Genomic DNA, 22562 nt, shown 5'->3' with positions numbered 1-22562 from the left:
TTTTAATTCATCACCACAAACATGTCGAAAAAGCACAGTTTTTGTGCTTTCCGACTCTTGGCTATATCTTAATGCCTTTATAGTTCTCGAAGTCTTCCTTCCAGTGTCTCCAAGATTCAGAAGGGTTCGATCCAGCGTCAAACGGTGACAACGTGGGCAGGTTATGCACCATTTTTGATTCCAAGTTTTTCAAATGCACGTAATCCTTAAAATATCAATTTATGCATTAAATTCATAAGCATGGTTTACTCTGACACCATGTTATATATGTTGACTCGTCAAACATAGATAAATTGCTGTTTATTTATAAGATTAAATTAGATTACTTTATACATAAGAGAGACATTGATGCTACATGGTTGGCGGCAAGTGACGAGAGTGTGACACAGCACAAATACCGTGCACTTGCCTAGCTAGTCAGGTTAGAGGCACTGCCATCTATCGGCAAGCAAAGTAATTAATATCTAACAGTTATCTTTCATTAAGATAAGATAATGCATGATTACATGTTCCCATACTCTCCTGACCTTCCTTAATACTGATGGTGTTCAACTGTTGCCTTGGCTGGCACAGTTTCCAGATCTCTTATTGAAAAATATCTTTTCATGGGTTGCTGAGATATAGCATGTTGCCCTCTTGGCATTGTGATTGATGAACTGTGGTGTAGAGTTGAATCTGTATGAAATGAAGTACCCATATCTGTCATCCACTCAGTTCGATGTGATGTTCAGCCAGATCACAGCTGTTGTTACTGTCAGAGGTAGCAGCTGTGCATACTGAATTCGATATGTTATGTACCTCAAATCACCTGCAAAGTTAATCTTGTCTTCTTCCATTATAATGTATATATACAGGGTGGTTATAATTAAAGTGACCCTATTTAGACTACTGTAGAACCCATTGTGCCTATCACATTTTGATGAAACTTGGTATGTACGTTATATGGACTATGGGGAAAAGATTTATGCAATGAAAAAATAGTTCAAATTTTGACCACCACATGGCAATTTTCAAAAATTCCTTATGTGATTCAGTCAAACTTATAAAGAGACTTGCAGTCCGATCCAGAAATTCATTCTGTATCCCTTTGTCATCATTAATCATGCCCTTACAGAAGAAAGTTTGAGCTTTGCTGGTAAAACTGTTTTATCAGAACGGCAGCAATATCTTAGCTGCATTGTGTGAAAATCATCGTTTAAAGGGATTGCGAAAAGGGCCCATGTCAAAGAATGATTTGAAGAAGATGATTATGAAATTGAAAAGACTGGAGACTTGGGTGTGCTGCCAGGAAGAGGACAGAAACCAGTTGCAAATGAAACCGTCAAAGAAGTTGTTACTGCTGTGGTTGAAAGAGCCTCCAGTTGCTGCTATTCTTCAGCAAGTGCTCGATCAATGTCATGTGAGTTGGCGATTCCTTGGTCGACAGTATGAAAAATTCTGCGATCCATTTTAAAATGGTATCCTTATAACAGGGTTCATACGGTCCTTAAGAGTCCTTAAAGGTCCTTAAATTTTTTGGAATCGATTTTTGGTCCTTAAAAGTCCTTAATTTTGACCAAAATCAGTAGAAGGTCCTTAATTTTAATCATCTGAAATTTCTGTCTGTTTTTAGGACTGCCATTTTTAGTGTGAATTAGCATTTTGGAGGAATATTTTTGGCGTTTCACTGATGCATATGGTAATCTTTTGAAAGGTTTCATGGGTTATATTTGTTTCTATTTCTAATATAAATGATGGGATACTCGAGTTTCTAAGCAAGAAATGAAACATAAGCATTTCGAAATTCATATTTTGTAATAAAGAGCTCTTAAACAATTTTTGCTTTTGGGGATGTGAATTCTTTTATTAAACAGTTCTAAATTTGGCGATTTACAGATCAGTTTCTATAGAAAATTTTTAATTCCAAAATCTGAGAATTTTTCGACGTTTTTTTAAAACATCATAACATTGATAAATTTCATTAAAATAATGGTAATATATTAGAATTATATTTAAAAAATAACATTAAAATAAAAAATTTTTAATTTTCGATCTCATATTATAAAGTTTCATTTTGGCAACTTATTATACAACATTTCGAATCTGAAAAATAAACAAGGCGCATAATGCTATAAAGCATAATTTATGACACAGCTCTTAGCAAAAGCAAAATTAGCTATGTAATTAATTAAAAATGTCTTCTTAAATTTTTCATAGTAAGCGTTTTTCCCATGCAATTGTCTTGCAATATTTGAATGTTTTACTCCTAGAATCTTTTTCTTAACATGTTTATCTTCCCTTTATTTTCTCTACTTTTCACTAGACACAAGCATGGAAAATATCAAAAATGCTTCTAATCTTATCACTTGGGCAGGCATTATAGAAAAGAACTTTTTTATTAATAAAAGAATTGAAAACTTGAAATTTAAAAGATCCATCTAATATGTCTTAATGCATCATACACAGAGCTGGCACTAGGCATTTTCTCATCTGATGCAATCTCTGTGGATCCTAAATTCGACTGCACTTGTAAGAATTATGTTAATTTTATTAACAGTTAAATTTTGACTTAAACTTCCTTTTCTATCGCTTCTTAATTTCAACTTACCACTTCCGGCCAGAACATAGTTTTAGAATCGCATCTGAATGCTAATGAGGAAGAGCGGTATTTAACCACAAAGTTCTACTGTCTTAGTGAGAGAGATACCAGGTATTCTGGCTAGCACACGTCCGCCTTTTTAGGGTACTCTCTCGTAAGCTATTATTACGCTCGGCCGTACTTTAGGCCCTTGATAGCTTCGCAGTCAATTAGCTTTGAGGGACCATCTCTGTTAGAATTTTGAAAGCTTCGGCTATATCTTTTTAGTTAAGATTAGTTTAATTCTTAGTTTCTTAACTTCAAGCCCGAGTGTCAGCTTTATTGTACAACTCCAAGACGGAGTTCTATTAAATTTTGTTTGAATAATAAAGGGTTTTTTAACCCTTTCCAAGTTTATGCACTGTCTCACGAACTCAAGCGATTATTCACTTACTAGTTCTTAAGATTCTTCACTTTACACTGTAACTTAGAATTACACAGTGGAGAATCCTACAGCCTTTCTAAATTCTGCTTTCAATGCCTGCTATAAATTCTAAAAGTTTTGCCGTTTCTTGATTTTGTTGTTTGGTGTGTCATTAAATTCTAAAAATTCTGCCACACCAGCTGTGTAACCGGCCTTTACCATATATATTTCAGATTTCATCTGAATTTCATATTACTAAAGAAATTAAATTAGTCACTTTTTCTATATATTCTAAATGCATTTAGTGTTTTTTAGAAAAATATAAATCCTTAATTAAATCCAAAAATTCTAAAATGAAAAGGAAACATGCTGAAGAAAGAAACTGAATACATAAAGAAAATGATTCTTCAAAGATATGTGCAGCTATTATTATGTAAATTACTCAATTGTTCATGATTTCAGCCTTTACTATAATTTTCCATTTCTATTTCTTCATATGATAGAGTTACTGAGCTAGATTAAATTTAAATTCAATTGTATAATCTTTGACCACTAGTCCATATTTTTAGTTTGAATTTTACTGTTCTTGTTTAATTACATCACCGTGAGATGTAATTGACTTTGTTAGCATCAGAACATGCCTTTATGTTTGTTTTAAGTTCTTTTTAAATAAGAGGCTTATTTAAACCTTTGTCTGATATTGTAGTTACTTTCAGACATAGTGATAATTTGCTTCACGTCTATCGGGGGTTTTGGACTATTTAACCTCATCAAGTAAACCCTCATAGGTACATTGTGGAGAGGTTGACAAGTTAGGAGACGCTCGCAGAAACTAGCGAGAGCATTGGTTTGCATTTTGAGACAAATCTCTAATTATTGTTAGAAAAGATGCTTAAGGAAAAGGAAATCAATATAAACTAGCCAAAATGTTTGGGAAAGCTTCAAATCAAAATGACGGATAAATATTTTGTTGAGTGTTGTTGTTACAAAACATAAATGTTTTGTAGCTTTTACCATGTAATTATTCTAACATCCTTTAAGAATCTGTCATAAATTACATGTATTTTAAACTACAAAATTTTATTAGATTTTGATTTTAATAGAGCCTTTTTTTAACAAATATTGTTAAAAAATAAAATTTAATAGTGGCCATGTAAATCCATAATGACTAAGGTTACCTATTTACCTAATTTAATTATTTATAACTAAACCCTTAAAAATTATCTCTACATATTAAAGCGAGTTATTGCTTTTTATTAATACTCACTGTGGTCACAAGATAAAACACAAAAATGTAGAAATTCAAGTAAAACTTATTCTTTGCATCTAGTGAGACTTAAGATAATACAAAACAACTTATCACATGCGGTGCTTTAATGGCTTATTGGAACCTGAAAGTATATTAACTGTGTTACAACCCCTGGAACTCTACAAAAAGCTATGACACTAACTACATCAAACAGAGCCTGACTAACTTTCAACACTTGCCAACCGTGCCTACATCAGGCCTTTCAGGTTTGTTCTAATCAGCAGATCTCTCTCTAGACAAGCAGCAGCAGTGATAACATTGTCTTTTGTTATGAATCATGCTGATTATGATCTTACTTCTCATTTTAACCTATGATGTTTGACGTAAAATCTACCTGCTATTTACTAAATCTCTAGATCAGTGGTTCTCAACCTTTTGACTAACGTGTACCATCTAAACAAAAATTGAAAACCTTTAGTACCACCACTACTCTTGAACAAAGCTCATATTGCGTAAATTTACGAGTGTTAGAGAAAAAAACTCAATCATAACGTTGGTGTTTTAATTTTTGAAATACAGTCAAAAGTCCTTAATTCGGACACCCATAATCCGGAATGATCTATAATCCAGACCTCAAAGCTAAAAACGTTCTGCACATGTGCCGCGTTGACACATGGGCATAGGCATTTACACGTGCGCATAAGACCTGTACGACTGCGCATATGCGTGTGTGCAAGCGCAGAATACGTTTTTTTGTGCGTATTTTATGTATAACAGATAGTATAAGCTAAAATTATCTATTTCAGTTAATGTTGATGATTGCGTTGTTCCTTAATCTTCGAGTTGGATCCGGCTTATTATTTTTTGCAGACTGTAAGAGCAATTTTATAAAAGTAAACTTGAACTTTCGATTATGTCAAATAGAATTTCCGATGCTGGTGCTCCCAAAGGATCTACAAAACCAAAGTATGTTTCGATGTCCATCAAACAAAAAGTGGAATTGCTGCAAAAAAATGGATAAAAACAGGCAGAAGGTGACAGAGAGGTTAGTGAAAACGAAAAAATTTCGATTGACAAGTTAGTCGGTATTATCAGCACAGTAATTACGGAACTTGAACAGCAGAACTTTGTAACTGAACAAGAAATTATGTCTGTTTATAGAATTAAAGAGAAAGTATTATCACATAAAACGAAGCAACTTACATTGAAAGAAATGTTTCATAAAGTAAACAAATAAATATTAAGCTTTTTTTTTTTTTTTTTTTTTTTTTTTTTGTAAATTTTGATACCCTTTAGATCATAATTGTTCTTTATTTCATAAATTACGGTTTCATATTTTTAATTTTAGAATTTCTGCATGCCATCTTACTAGATTTAAACTGATGATCTATAATCCGGAAAAATTGATAAACCGGAATCGCCGAAGTCCCGACGAGTCCAGATTAACGACTTTTGACTGTAAATAGTTAAAAATACTTTGCTTCTTTGTGTACCACCAATTTTTTTCTTGCGTACCACCAATTGAGAAGCTCTGCTCTAGACTGACCAACTATGTGAAAATGAGAGATTAAAAAAATCAACATAAAGCTAACTATTAGTAAAACGTAAATGTCACTTATCTTCATTCAAATATGTCCAACCTATTATAAGTGCAAAATATTTAATGCTACTTGATAAACTGCATGAATTTTATTTTATTCTCAAACTTATTGATAATTATGTTAATTAATTCATGTTTAGTAATAATGCATACTACTTAGGGATCTATTTTATTTTTAGGATGGTATTACATAACATAGAATAATATTTTTAATTGAATTTATTCAGTTCTCATTTGCTCATAGGTCCTTAATTTTTTTCATTAATGGTCCTTAAAAGTCCTTTAAAGCACTTAATTTCCATGTGCAGAAATGTGCACGAACCCTGTATAAGATCCATTTGTGCAAATGCTGCAACCTTTAGACCACCAAACATGCTCTGAATCTGCTTGCTGATTTTTGGTGAGAATGGATGTTGATGACATGTAGCCTTGGAAAATTCTATAGTCGGATGAGGCGCACTTTGCTTTAGATGGAGCTATGAATAAACAAAATTGGTGCATATAGAGTGCTTCACCTCCTATGTCCTGCACTAGCAACCATTGCATTCTGATTATGTGACTGCGTGTTGTGGATTTACTGCTGATTTTATACTCGGACCGTTTTTCTTTGAAACTGTCACTCCTCAAGGTCCTAAAATGTGCTCTGTCACAAGTGCACGGTACAGTGAACTCCTTCGACAGCAAGTCATTCCTGCTTTACAGAAACGGCAATGTTTGCAGACCGCTGCCTTCAAGCAAGATGGAGCAGCTCCCAACATTTGGGCGCCAAGTCAAAGAACTGCTTCGTGCTAACTTTGGGAAGAATAGTGTAATGTCCAGAGCTTTTCTGGATGCCTGGGCTCCTTGTTCACCTGACTTAAATCCCTGTGATTTCTGGTTGTGGGGATTCCTAAAAGACCGTGTTTTTGGAGTAGGAATCAGGACTTTACCTGAGTTGAAAGCCAGCATTACATGCCATTCTGCTGAAATCTTTCAAGAGTTACTTCTAGCTACCACTGAGTGTGCTATGATGTGCTTTCAACATGTAATTGATGTCAATGGAACATGCTTTGAGCGCATTCTGTAATTGAATAAATTTTAATGATTCTGACAGATTTTTTGTCCCTGTGTAGGCTCTACAATTCCCCCCCCATGGTGGTCAAAATTTGAACTATTTTTATTGCAGAAATAACTTCCCCATGGTCCATATAACATATATATCAAATTTCATCAAAATTCAATAAGTAGAACAGGTTCTAGAGGGGTCTGAATAGGGTCACTTTAATTATAACCATCCTGTACAATAAATAAGTTTCTGCTATTTGCTTTCCTTTCTGCTATAGCATTTTTAATGGCCAGCAGTGTAATAATACAGTAAAGTCCAAAATCCGGATGTCCATTATCCGAAATGATCTAAAATCCGGACCTCAAAAACCACCACCAACGTTTTCTCGTAGGCTTTACGCATGTGCATTTGATTTCCCCCTCCCTGCATAATAAAACATCTGAAGAGTCCCGATTCTTATTTTCACTTCAACACTAAATAAAATGCCTTGTTATTGAAGAAGCAATCATTTTAGCATAAATTTGTACAATCAGTAATTTGGCTCCATTGCTGCATATCTGCTTGACATACATCTCAAATTGAAACATTCCACATAGATACATCGTTGATCTGATGATAACCTGGCAAATCATTATTTGTTATACTTTCCTTTCATCACCGCATGTTTATCAAAACATGACAACTTGAGTAATGACTCATGTAGCAATGCCTAAACATTCTTTTTATGTTAGTAATTGAAGAATAAAGGAGTGTGGTAACCTTTTATGTTGCCATTACTCTTGGCGATGATTACAGATTTAACTTAAATGTGCTAAAAAAGTTTTGACAGGGAAAAATTTACCAAAAATTTCTTTCCATATGCTAAAAATAGATTTTGTTGATGATACTCATAGACCCAAAGATTACATTTAGGACTATTTAAATTAAGAATAACTGGTTTGTTATTCACATACACCCAGAACCAGTGCCGGGGCTCGTATGGCCGCATCGAGTCACAGAATTTAGGACCCACAGAGACTGCATCAGGCAGTAAGATATGTAGTGCCAACCCTCAATAAGGCTTAAGTATATGGTGGGAATTAATTTATTCAGAACAGATAAGCCTTAAGCATGTGCGAGAATTAGACATAAAGATAATAAATAACTAAACTAATACAATTCAGGCTTAATTGTCTCAGTGTGCGATAGAAGCAAGATAAAATTTAACGGAACATTATGTCTTTAGTCGCCAAGCTCATGATGCATAGCCAAATATGTATGATATTTTGGCAGACGTGATGAATCTCGGCATCAGAGTTCAGGCATGGCTTTATGCAGATTGGTAAGGAGGATATACAAAGATGACACAAATTGATTTAGTTTTCAATCGCACATTTTTATTCACTCCAATTAGCAGATCGTTTTCCTTTTAGATAACACTCTTTAAATTGCATATCCATAGTAGTTTTAACTAAGTATGATTGAATTTAAACTTTATGCGTCACAACTAATTCTAACAAAGGAAGAAAAGATGGACAGGGCAGCACAGAGTCTTCTAGCAGCGGGATTAGGAAGCAATCTGACTGAAAAATGCCATGTACTCAGTATTTATAGTAGAGGTTACGTAATAGGCTAGCAAATTCTAGAAGGTACTAGTCTAGGGGGAAGATCCTAAATTGCAGAAAATTAATAAAGGGTTACATGTTTGCGTAAAGCAAATCCATCGTATTTTTTATATTTTACATCCCCCCCCTCAAAAACAAAAGGCCGGGTGAGCAAAGCAGATTAGCGAAGCAGGAAGTATGAGGAAAGACATGAAGTAACTTCATATAAAACTTAGAAGATATACTCGTACAATTTATGAATAATATATTATGTGGACATACAAGCTTTAAATATGCCCTATCATAAATCGTTATCTTTTCTCATATAATTGTAAAATTTTTGAATTATACAATTTTACAATGATTATAAGTAAACATCTAACTAAATTTTATATGGAAGAATAATATTAAATAAATTAGAATCATAAAAGTCCTGAGTTTTTCTCAAAATATCCATTAAACAGTCCTTTCATAAAAATAATTGAAGTCGAATGAAATGCTTTATAATTGTCTCTTGATGCCAGTAAGTCCAGCTTATTTTCATCTTGTGGACTAACAAGTTTGAAAATATTATGCAGTTTTTCTAATAAATATGAGTCAATAATAATTTTTGAATAGAAGATATTTAAAATTTTCTTTTCATATAAAACTTAGAAGATATACTTGTACAATTTATGAATAATATATTATGTACATTCATTCTTCTTATGGTAGGTAATTAACAATGCACTGACATATTTGAAAATAGTTTAAAAATTCAATACAAAACATTATGATACAATTCAATATAAATAATCATATGATACAATAAGACAATAACACTTTTAATCAAAAGTTTTGGCATGTCGTCACCAACAGATCAGCATGACTAGCTTGCTGATGGTTGGGGGGTGCTCAGTACGAAATATCAAAAAACCTCCGTTGCCTAATAAAAGGTAACTGGTTTTTGGCATTGTACATTTTGTCAAAGTGTTTTTATAAAAATACGAAATCCTACAAATTAAAATACAAAATCTTACAAAATTAAAATTTAGGACAAATAACTTGTCACTAAACCTTCCAATAACACAGACACATTGAAACCTACCATGTCAAATGTTTCTAAAACCATCACAAAATCCGGACATGTCAAATTCCCTCAACAACTGTCTACCACCTACTATACAACTTATATATATTTTTATTTATTCAGTCTTTTTTAGAATTTTTGGAAACTGGAAATAAGTATTACCTTATAACAAAAAGATTTTTTTTTTTTTGTTATTTTTTTTATTTTTATTAATTATTTATTTTATTTATTTATTTTGTTTTTTGTTGCCAAATAAACTAAAATTATGTGAAAATGTGTGTTGTATGTGGTAGCACATCTGTGCTAAACTATGGTCAGAGGATCATGGCTGGTATGAAAAAGTATACAAAAAGCCAAGCCAGTTTCATGACCATAACTGACTCAAAATTATGTGAAGTATACAAAAGGTCAAAATCGGAAAAATAATTTGTCATAGTTAGGGTTTAAGTCCAGATCAGGTATTAAAAGTCATAATCAGGAAAGAAATTTGAAAAATTAGAGAATTTTGCAAAATTAGAATTAATTTTGAACAGAGATAGGAATTCTACTATTTCTAACAGTTAATTTAAATTCACTTGCTGGATTAAAAGGTCTTAGTCTAGTTGAATGAACAATTTCTGATTTCTTTTTAGTTAGAGTATTAGGTTTATCAATTTCATAAGTAACTTCAGAATATTGTTTTAGAATTTTGAAAGGTCCTAAAAATGGAGGAGAAAGTTTACGTGTATATTAGGATATTGAAATTCTTCATACATTACTAAATCACCTATTTTAAAATTACTAGGTTTATAATGAGTATCGTATATTTCTTTATTAACATTATGATAATCATCAGATCTTTTTTGAGCTATTTTTCTAGCCTCTTCTATTGGTGGGTATAGTTCTTGAATTTGAATTAAGGAATCATAAGGTAATTTTCCATACATTAAGTATGATGGTGGGGATTTTGTTACAGAATGAGGGGTATTATTAATTATATTCTTCAGTTACTTGGGGTAATAATTTTGTCCACAGAACATTACCTTGATAAGAATTTAGTTTACATTTTAATCTAGTTATAATTTTTTGATTAACACGTTCAATTTTACTTTTAGTTTGGGATCTATTTGCAGTAGTTAATAATTGTTTTATGTTATGATTCCTTAAAAAGTGTTTAAATTTTGAAGATGTAAAAGCAGCATTCCTATTCCTTAAAATTTTCTTAGGTACCTGAATTTGAAAAATTTGTTTTAAGCAATTTAATGTAAGTATCAGTTACACTTTTAGAAGGAAAAGTCCAAATATATCTTGTGGCATGATCAATAATTATGTGAATATACTTTTTGGTAGAATTATAATAATTTAAACCTCTGACAGTATCAATAGATAATATTTGAAAAGGTTCACTGACCGATGGTAAGTTTTGCATTAAACCAAATTTCTTTTGTTTACTTTTCTTATTAAACTGGCGTACTTCACAATGCGTACAATAATTTCTAACATCTTGAACAATTCCTGGCCAATAATATTGAGGAGATAATAAATTTAGCATAGAGGACACGCCAATATGACCAAATTCTAGATGTGCTTTTTCACGTAATTTAGTACGAAGAGACATTGGAATTACAATTTTATACCGTCTTTGTTTTTCAACAGTTAACACATCATTCATTTTCTTATATTTAGGATTACAAACATTGTCTAAATTTTGATATTCTTTTATTTCTTCTAATGATAATAAATTAACTTGCAATCTTAAATGCTGACAAATGGGATTTTTAGAAAGCATGTCAGCTTTAACATTAGTGGATCCTTTGTTATACTTTATATCAAAATCATACATAGATAATTTTAAAGACCATTCTAAGTAGACAACCTGTAGGATGTTTTATATTTTTAAGCCAAACTAGAGCAGCATGGCCAGTATGTACAGTAAAATGATTACCATGTAAAAAATAATAAAATTTATCAATTGCATCAGTGATAGATAAAAATTCCAGCTCAGTAATTGCATAATTTTGTTCATAAGATCTTAATTTTCTAGAATGAAAAACAATCAGATGTAAACTACCTGATGTAAACTACCATCAGGATATTCTTGTTTTAAAACAGCACCAACAGCTTCTTTAGATGCATCAACAAATACATGACAAGGATATTTAGGATTAAACAAAGTTAAAATAGGTCTAGAAATTAATGCATCTTTTTAATTTTTGAAAAGCTATTTAACATTCATTAGTCAATTTATAGGGGGTATCCTTCTTAAGTAAATTTGTTAAAGGAGCTCTAGTTTTAGCATAATTTTGAATAAATTTATGATATACATTAATACTTCCTAAAAATCTTTGCAACTCTTTGACATGTTTATGGGGTTGCAATTTCTTAATAACTTCTACATTTGTATTACTGGGCTGGTATTTACCTGTTATTTCATATCCAAGAAAATTTATTTTTTCTTTAGCAAAATTACTTTTAGATTGTTTTAATTTTATATTTTCTTTCTCACATATATCAAATATTATTTTAAGATAGTTTAAATGTTCATCAAAATTTGGAGAAAATACTATAATATCATCAAAATAATTTAATGCAAATTGAATCTGATATTTGTTTAAAATTTGTCTAAGAGTTCTTTGGAAAATAGTGGGGGAATTTTTCTAACCAAAAGTTAATCTAGTAAACTCATAAAGTCCAACATTTGTAGTAAATGCTAATTTTTCAGTATCTTTTTCATTTAATTTTATATGCCAATAGCCTGATGCTAAATCCAATGTAGAGAAATTTTTTGCATTTGTTAATTGATCTAATACAGCATCAATTCTAGGAATAGGCTCAGAATCAGTTTTTGTAATTTGATTAAGCTTTCTATAATCAATACACAATCTAGTTTTTGCTTGTTCATCACGCTTATAAGCTAAAGTTACAGGAGCAGCATAAGGACTATAAGAAGGTTTAATAATTCTAGCATTTTACTACTATTTGTTTTTTTAATTTCACTGTTATCCTTAGGAGATGCTCTATATGGTCTATAGGCTATTGGTAATTCAGAAGTTAATACAACTCTGGGGGGGGGGGGTCAATCTTTATACAACCAACATCATATTTACTTTTAGCAAATATATGATTATAACTATTCAACAATTTTTGTAACTTACTGTCAGAATTTTCACTATTTTCAAAATACCTGAATTTTTAGTACTAATATCACTTTTACATACAAAATTATTTTGAAACAACTTATCTAATTTAACATTTTTACTTACCTGTTTTCCAAACTGATAAACTTGATAATTATAAAAATTCAATTGTAATTTAAACAATGAAACACAGGGTGACGAAAGCAATAAATGGTTCATATTGGAATTTACCATATAAAATATTACCACATAAAATATTACATCATTTGTGACTTTACCTATTTTCTATGATATCTTAATAATTGTTTATATATGAATCTGATTAGATAGAGAAAATAATTTTCTTTAGATTTATCTTCAATTTCTTGAAAATTTTTATCAATACCATTAAAAATATTGAGAGAAAGAACATTTACTTAAGAACCAGTATCAATGATACTGGGTATATTTTGTTGTCCAATTTGGACATTAACTTTAAAATAAGATCATTTTTTGTCTTCACTTTTAGGTACTGTATAATAATTTAAAGCCAGATTTTGTTGACAACTAAGCGGCTTGTAGGGATATCGAAAAGACGTGAATGTGCTTATTGATAACTAAAAGGCCTGTACGGAAATTGAGAAGGTCGAGACCTCACATTTCTAAAATTTTGATATACTGGGTGATCAAAAAGTCAGTATAAATTTGAAAACTTAATAAATCGCGGAATAATGTAGATAGGTAAAAATTGACACACATACTTAGAATGACATGGGGTTTTATTAGAAAAGCTATAATTAGCATAACAAATTAAGACAAAGCAAAGATGATGTTCTTTACAGGAAATGCTCAATATGTTCATCATCATTCCTCAACAATAGTTGTAGTCGAGGAATAATGTTGTGAACAGCACTGTAAAGCATGTCCGGAGTTATGGTGAGGCATTGGCGTCGGATGTTGTCCTTCAGCATCCCTAGAGATGTTGGTCGATCACGATACACTTGCGACTTCAGGTAACCCCAAAGCCAATAATCACACGGACTGAGGTCTGGGGACCTGGGAGGCCAAGCATGACGAAAGTGGCGGCTGGCACACAATCATCACCAAACGACGCACGCAGGAGATCTTTCACATGTCTAGCAATATGGGGTGGAGCGCCATCCTGCATGAAAATCATATGTTCCAGCAGGTGTTTATCAGCCAGGCTGGGGACAATGCGATTCTGTAACATATCGGCGTACCTCTCACACGTCACGGTAGCAGTTACAAAACCAGAATCACGCATTTCCTCGAAGAAAAAAGGCCTGATAAACTTTTTTTTTTTTTTTTTTGGTTCTAATAAAACCCCATGTCATTCTAAGTATGTGTGTCAATTTTTACCTCTCTATATACATTATTCCGTGATTTATTAAGTTTTCTAATTTATACTGACTTTTTGATCACCTGGTAGATTTGGTTGAAATTGATTAGTTTGCCACGGATTAATAAATCGGTAGTCACTGCTTGAATTTTCTAATCCATCCAGCGGCACTGACACTGGGAACAATTTTCTCGCAATGTCTATCCACTGTTTTGGTGTATTTATTTTCCGGACGGTGAGCAGCATCTTTTGAGCTTCCGGTAATACTTCGTTAAGTGCCCCAACCATTGTGGAATCATTTAGTTTCAAAGTAGATCCAAATTTTAATTTGTTACGAAAATACAAGTCAATATTGTCAAATTTATCATAAGTAATAGGCACAAAATCGTTAAAAGACACTCTCTGTACTGGAAAAGTACGTCTGGAAATTGTCTTTCACTACTTCCCAGTCTATTTCTAAGCTTCCCAGTCTATCTCTTAAGTAAAATGCTAGGGCTTCTCCTCTTAAGCATTCGGAAAATATAAGAGGTCTATCATTATCTGGAATATTTTTTGCATTACACTTTTGTTCAAACAGCAGAATGTATTTATCAATTGGAAAATCATTTTCATCCATCAAAAATAAGAAATTGAAATTTTGCAGCGTCTATACAGGTTGTTGATTCTTGCGTATTTGTTGCCATCATCTTGGATCTAGTATTCATAATTTTTGAAGCAGGAAATAATCAATTTACACAAAATCTTGAAGCGCCAATAATTTTTTCACCAATCACTTGAAAAGCACTTTATTTTCGCAGCTGACGAAAAGCTAAACAAGCAGCAGACGATTTGACGCTCTAATCAATGTCCTTGACCCACTGTAGACAATGAAAAGTAAAACGCACATTAAAATAATCCATAGAAGCTTTTTTCCCACACAGAAAATCCAGTCGGCTAAATAAATAACTGTGATATTTTGGCAGGCGTGACGAATCTCGGCATCAAAGTTCAGGCATGGCTTTATGCAGGGTGGTAAGGAGGATATCCAAAGACAACACAAATAGATTTAGTTTTCAATCGTACATTTTTATTCACTCCAATTAGCAGATCGTTTTCCTTTTAGATAACACTCTTTAAATTGCATATCCATAGTAGTTTTAACTAAGTATGATTGAATTTAAACTTTATGCGTCATAACTAATTCTAACAAAGGAAGAAAAGATGGACAGGGCAGCGCAGAGTCTTCTAGCAGCGGGATTAGGAAGCAATCTGACTGAAAAATGCCATGTACTCAGTATTTATAGTAGAGGTTACGTAATAGGCTAGCAAACTCTAGAAGGTACTGGTCTAGGGGGAAGATCCTAAATTGCAAAAAATTGATTAAAGGTTGTGTGTATGCATAGAGCAAAGGACATCATATTTTTTTTATATTTTACATGTATAGTGAAGGAAATTTGATGATGATAGCCGCTAATTCTAAAGGTTTTTGGATATCTCAAAACAAAGGGGAAATTTTCTAATTAACGGATTTTGTAAAGAAATGTGGATTAGCAGTAATAAATGAGGATGATGCAAAAGAAGTTTTTCATTGCGATGACAATGCTTCTCAATCATGAGTCAATTAATGAATGGAAATATCTGTAGTATGATTCTAGATCCAGAAAATACCGCTACTGGATACTGAAGAAAGTGACAGAAAAGTTACTGAAAACAAGAAAATTTCGATTGACAAGTTAATTGGAATTCTCGAAACAGCAGTTACAGGACTTCAACAATGTAACTAAACAAGAGATTATGTCTCTCTACAGAATTAAAGAGAAAGTATTAGTACAAAAAATGAAGCAACTTAAACAAGTTACATTGACAGAAATGTTTAATAAGGGAAACAAATAAATGTTAAGCTTTTTTTTTTTTTTTTTTTTTTTTTTTTTTTGTAAATTTTGATACCCTTTACATCATAAATACTTCATTATTTTATCAATCACGATTTTGTATTTTTAATTTTAGAATTTCTACATGCCATCGTACTAGATTTAAACTGATGATCTAATATCTGGAAAAATCCCAAATCCGGAATCGTCGAAGTCCTGACAAATCCGGATTTCGGATTTTGTACTGTATCATTACTACATGCTTTGCAAAGCTAAGTATTAGTTCATTTCTGATGGCAGTATAAATTTTGTAATTTTGGTGTTTAACCTTTCCAGACTGGTATCACATATATGCATTTCCTAGGAAAGTCTCTCATAGCCGGGCGTCCCAACCCATGCATCACTGGAAAATGAGGGTGAGGGGTAGGTGATGCATATATGCATTTAAGCTGAAACATTTTTAAAGACCATTAGATGCCATCCTATGGCCATTACTTTTGAAGTGAACATAGTTGTAGGTTCCTGATCTTCAGTTTGATCACATTTTGCCTAATTATGGTGTCTGCTGTTATGAGGGAGGAGGGAAGGTGTAATTTAAACAGAGTCTGCCTCTTTAACCTGTTCACAATATAAACATTCCAGTTCTGATTATCCCTTCGAATCCTTTTCTCCCTACTATGTGGAATTCTGTTATGCTTTACGTTGCTTTTATCTCTTACATTTCTCGTACTTCCTTTTTTATTTTGGAAAGCCTTGACTTCAGTTTATTATGGCAAGCAAGTATTATTTATCAGAAGGATTATATTCACATGGTAAATGAGCCAATTAGTGCCATGAATGAGAATGATGATTCATTTTCTAAGGAGTTAGAGAGCAATATTTCTAGAGATTTTGATAACGGACATTTTCTCAAAGACTGAACTCACTGAGTATCTGCCTTCCACTTCCCGATAAAGACTGTTTTCTTGTAAGTAGTCTTTCTTGTATTTTTTACTAATTTTAAAGTTTATTAACATGTTTTGTCAGTTAAAACTTTGGAATAATTTGAATATTGCTTCTGAAAGTTATTTTTCAAAGTAAGCAATTTTTTCATATATTTTCATGTAAAGTAAAGAAAAGATTATTTAATGCTTATTTTAATGTATATGATAGCTTAAGTAAGAATCTAAAGTGTTACCGAAAATTATCTGAAACTTTTTTTGTGTGTGTGACATTTTTGTCAAGTTAAGCTTAGCAATGCACAATCCCAGTTCCGTGGGACAATTCCTTTTAGTTCCCGTCTGTTCCGAGGGAACATCTTAATCATGTATACCAGCATATATGAAGGCATACAGTCTCAAAGAGGTTAAACACTAGCATGAGTATATGGGATGCAGGATAATATGCAATATTGTTACATATTAATTTCAGTGTATTTTGCATTTAATCTTCAGCTTTTGATTTAAACGTTGATATTTATTAATATTAACATAAAAGTCAATTATAAATATACATTATGTCTAATTAAATATGAGATTTAGATATATCTGCTATTTGATTTGATAATATTTTCTTTCTGCTAATATGGCAGCACTTTAAGCCCTGGTTTAAACTGATATATCTTAAAGTCTGCTGAATATTATTTAAGGCTAATATTGTCCTCATTAGCTTCAGAAGTCTCACTGAGAAAACTTTGATTTTTTTGGATGCTTCAGTAAAAGGATATTTGTTTCCAATGTTAAATGTTCTATTAATAAAAAATAATGAGAGTATTCTTAAAATGCTCTTCTATACTTTCTTGAAATCTTAAATAAGTATTTAAGTGTACCATATATAGTAATAGATATTAAACTTAAAGAGCAACTTTGACTTATGTATATGTTACAAAATTTTAGTATTCTTTTTTTTTTTTTTTTTTTTCCAGTTTATTCCAGACATGGAGAACCCGTATAAACCTCACTACAAAATTTGCATTTTGTGTAAATATAAAATAAATCTTGATTACAAGAATATAAGATTATTAAGTCAGTTTGTGTCACCATATACTGGATTCCTCTATGACAGACATATTACAGGCCTTTGCAAAGAACAACAGAGGCGATTAACGAATACAGTTAAAAGATCCAGAGAGTTGGGTAATTTTTATTTAGTTTCCTTTTTTAAAAGATACATGTGTTGTTCACTAAGCAGAGCTGCCAACTATTGCAAAATGTTACGAATTGTATTTTAGATGAATTGTTGCATAGCAGATATCTTGCAAATTACGAGAAGATAGAAAAAGTTTTATATTGCATTTGTAATGGCACTGTATATATCTATATATGTATGTATATAAAATAAAAAATACAATTAAAATTTATCATGTAATTATTAATGATAATGATGTTAACAATGTACCTATAGGGTTTTTTTTTTTTTTTGGAGGGTGTGTTATGGCAATACTTAATAAAATTATATTCCATAACGAATAGGAACATGTTGCAGATGCTAGTTGAACAGTTGGTTCCCATAGGAATACTGTTAATTTGTAGAAAGATTTTATTTTGATTTTTAATTAAATTGTGTTTGTGTATTGAGAATACGACAAAGGACACTAGGGCTATCTGCCTAAGGGGAGGGATGCCTTCGTGGAGAACTTTCTAAGGAAAACTAGCTCATATACACGTTACACATGGGGAAAACCACGAAAACAACCATGCTGCCAACCCGTTCGCGGGATTTGAACCTCGGACCGAACTACCAGTGTTCAGTGATTTTATCGCTCGGCCGCTGGTGGGTTTAATTAAATTGTGAAAAAGATTTACAATTAAGATAGTCCCATTTATCAAAATTAGTTAAGTTTTTAATACTGGGAATTAGGTGATAGAGCTCATTTAAACTATTATAAATTTCAATAAGTGACAAGGTGGTGTACAAATTCTCATTATAGCAGTTAATATTTTGAATTTGTTGTTTGTTAATAGCTTTAATGACTCTTTGATTATTCTTGTGAATCCATTTGAAATGTGTTTCAATATCAGTTTACTTCTGGACCTCAGTACTTGCTTTTCGGAGAATTTTGGTAAAATTAATATCAATTCCTTTTTTTTTTTTGTAATTATTTACACCATTAGCAATAAACTGGGAACAGGCTACTTAATTTATTTATTTTGTTACACCTACCCTTTGATGGTGATGCAACGAAAGATGTAAATTTCGTTTTAGGTTTTGGCATATTTTGCCCCCTATTTCTTGCAGTTCGCTACTGTGCCTCTGTTTTTTTTTTTTTTTTTTTTTTTTTTTTTTTTTTTTTTTTTTGTTTTTTTGTTTTTCCGTGCCATTAACTCTGAAATGAATATGTGATGAATTTTTAATATATTTTTTACTTTTTATTTTGCGTTATTACCACTAACTGCTATCAGCATGCAGTTAGATTAGGTTTTAAACTTAATATTTTTATATTAATTCATTTATGTATGTGTGTACATATATACACACATATTACACAGCACATACAGGTTGTCCCATAAGTGTTGGTACAAACTTTCTTTAAGGGCATATAGAGCACATCAAAAGAATTGTGAGTTGCATTAGCAGCCCATGACTGCAGACATCGTATGCTGCTAGGTGGTGCTGTTTCTGAAGGCGCTAGAGGGGAATATTTAATACTTCATCTCTCAATAGTCGCCTTAAAAACAGCATGCAACATTATAGGAACAGGGAGCTGGCAGATATGCATTTAATTTATGATTAGATGATGACAGTGCATGAGCAGCTCAACAGCTGCATCGAGAATAGTTTAACAGGGAGTTTATGAACTCTATGGAATGAGACCACATGCTGCCTAAAATTGCATTTCAGTAATTGTGTTGGGCTGCTTTTTGACAGTGACTGCATAATCAGGCCTTACATGTTGCCATCACCTATAAAATGCAACATGTGGTTTCAACATGATGGGGCACCTCTCTGTCGCAGAAGATGTGGTTGGAGACATTTGACTGTGTCATTTGGTGAATGATGGATTGGGCAAGGTGGACCAGTCGCCTGACCCCATGCTGTCTGGCTTTGAGCAGCCTGGTTTTCTTTCTTTGGGGAGCACTTAAAGCTCCCCAAAGGTACATCAAACAGCTTATCAGGTTCTGTGTTCCTCCTTACTTGCTTTGGGAACATTAACTGTCCTGACTCGGAACAGGGAGCTTACTAAAGCTATGTTCAATAAATTTGGGAAGTAGACAATACGCCCAGGAAGGGTATATGAAACCCTTTATTTTTCTCTCTTTACGATGATTTCCGGAACTTCGGAATACAGAGACCAACCACTTGTGGTCTGAACATAAGAATATAAAAAATTTTAACTAAAAATCTAACTAAACTAACTTTGGATTAATAAACAAGTGCCTAACTCCAAGATTGGCCGTATATTAACAAAAAGCCGTATGTAGTACAGAGAACTGCTAACACTATGATATGTTTAAAATTATCAAGAGGATTAAACCTCTGGCCTTGAAGGCAACCAGCAACCGAGTAAAACTACTATGGCAAGCGGCCTGCTTCTAATAGCTCCTTCCTCTCTCTTGCTTGGCAAAAAGCCACAACTTAAGTACTTGGCGTTAGCAAGACAAATTTGCATAAATAAGTTAAAGCTTTTAATTCTGGCCGGAAGTAGAAAATAAGAAGTGATAGTAAAGATTTAAAATAAAATAAACGTTAGTAAAACTTAGGATCCTTACATACTTCCCGCCAGAGTTAATTAGTTTGAAACTGAGGTCTAAAACGACCTTGTTGAAAACTTTTAGCTCTAGAATCTTAACGCGAGGCCAATCTTTTACAAACATTTCTCACTAGAAACTAGAAATTTAAAAAAAAAAAAAAGTCGTTTTTACATTATCAACTCCATGGACAATTACTTTTCATCTGTACTGCATCTAAACGGAAGTTCTTAGTTGAAATCTGGTTCCTTCCAGAGATCTGGAAGGAAAACTAGTTTAATGAAATGTTACACAATTAAATGGCAAGTAACATGAATACTTATATTTCTCTTAACATTCTTATTTCATTCATGGCGTTATTTAATTATCTCCCCATGCTCTCTGACATGTGTTGTAAAGGAAAACACCAAACACGAACGTGTCTATGTACAGGTGTTCAACACTACTGCCTACAATCAAAACACTAACGTGTTAAAATTCAACATAACAAGACCTCAGAACACACCTTATATTCATCTCTAAACCCTGAGGTACTATTCTGAAAAGTGTCTAACTCTGAAGTGTAGCGTCAGAGAGCCTAACTATATTAATTCAACCTTTAACAGTTATTCACAATAATTTGCTCTTCTTACAATCACACGAATGAGTTAAAATTTTTGGCATTACTTTCGCTTTTAACATATCACAGTATTTCTTAACGTTTAAAATAACAGTTCACATTGTATATAAGGACATATTAACATGCCGTTAATTTTACGCATTTTAAAACATACGTTAGTAGTACATTGTTAACTTCTATTCTTTTCCAAGCAAGTGCCAATTCTTCTACATTGAAATACTACATTTCAAAAGTCTTTCAGACTAAAACTTCTTTCTTGCCAGAATCTTTTAAATAAAATTTTATACATGACTTTTACAATTTTCTTAAGGTACCTTTCTCAAAGATTGTCAATGCTTTTACAATATTCAAGTATTTACACATTCCTATTATACATTAATTTTAGTTTTACTCGCGAGTAATTGAAAAACAATATCAAAATCGGTAACAACTCATTTCTCGCCTTTTCGGCGATAAAGGTAGACCTCACATGAGGTAAAACATCTTGAATTCTGCCACTTGCAGTAAGAATGAAAAATTAACTTAAGGTTTCAAAGTAACTTAAAGTTTTACTTATCTTTGTGATATTCGGACATCCTTTTTTCTGCCCAGTCCTGGAAGGTAGCGAAGACTACAGTTTGGTTTATCTTCCTTCTTGTGCGGGTTCGCCCTTCGATTCCTTCCTCGATGAGCTTTCTTTTTCTTCCAGTGCGGTCACCCTTGAAGACCTTCTTTTTAGCCTCTGCCTGTGGTCTCGGCCGTTTGATGACAGTTGGTCTTCGCGGAACCGGGACAACTCTCTCTCGTTCCTGCTTGGATCTCGTTGCTGGCTGTTCAAATTTTTCTTGCTTCTTTGCATCTGCAGCTGGTCTTCCTTTATCCATTCATCGACATTTGCTGTGTAGACTCCTATCCGATGGGTAGATCTTCCGTTTTGGAGCCGGGTTATAGTTGCCATCATTTCTCGTGGCTCTCTTTGCATTCGTCGTACTTCTCCCTTCTTCATTCTGGGGATGGTCGTGCTCTCTCTTTTCTGGTCGGTGGAACGGCTTCTTTTTCTTGTTACCTTCAATTTTCCAATGGGGAAACTTTCTTTTCAATTGCTCCTGCCTCCTAATGGCTTGCCCTTGTGATTGTCGTTGTTCCACCTCTGGAGCTTGTGCCTGCAGTGCCTGCCGTGCCGGATCCTGCAAAAGATCTTTAAATATTGGCATTTTATTATCATTATAGAATGGTTTTATCTGGTTAGTGTTTGCGGAGCATGTTTCACCATTCCTGGCTTTTAGCACCATTACAGCCTGAGTTATTTTTTCTATGACATATGGTCCTTCAAATCGTGGAAAAAACTTGGCAGTTTTATCTTCTGGTGCTGAAGAAAGTGAATGCTTAATTTTTAACACTTCATCTCCTACTTTATACGTTACTTCCCGTCGTTTCATATCATAATAAAGTTTCTGTTTTCTCT

General features: G+C 32.7%; 1 protein-coding gene across 4 annotated transcripts in view; it reads left to right on the top strand.

Annotated features, from left to right (window-relative positions):
* mRpS18C (mitochondrial ribosomal protein S18C) overlaps window positions 1–22562 on the top strand; it is a 78605-nt gene that overhangs the window by 36226 nt on the left and 19817 nt on the right. For 3 of the 4 annotated variants that reach the window (XM_085807320.1, XM_085807321.1, XM_085807322.1), the window contains exon 3: window positions 17736–17946. In XM_085807320.1, the coding sequence (XP_085663446.1) occupies window positions 17736–17946 (211 nt within the window). The remainder of the gene's footprint in view (window positions 1–17735; window positions 17947–22562) is intronic. The other variant, XM_085807323.1, reaches the window with a different exon arrangement.

This window comes from Stegodyphus dumicola, chromosome X1 (assembly GCF_044657685.1).
Source record: "Stegodyphus dumicola isolate Sdum_Otavi_A_Nest chromosome X1, ASM4465768v1".
Lineage (NCBI taxonomy): Eukaryota > Metazoa > Arthropoda > Arachnida > Araneae > Eresidae > Stegodyphus > Stegodyphus dumicola.
This window is presented reverse-complemented; position numbering and strand designations above follow the sequence as displayed.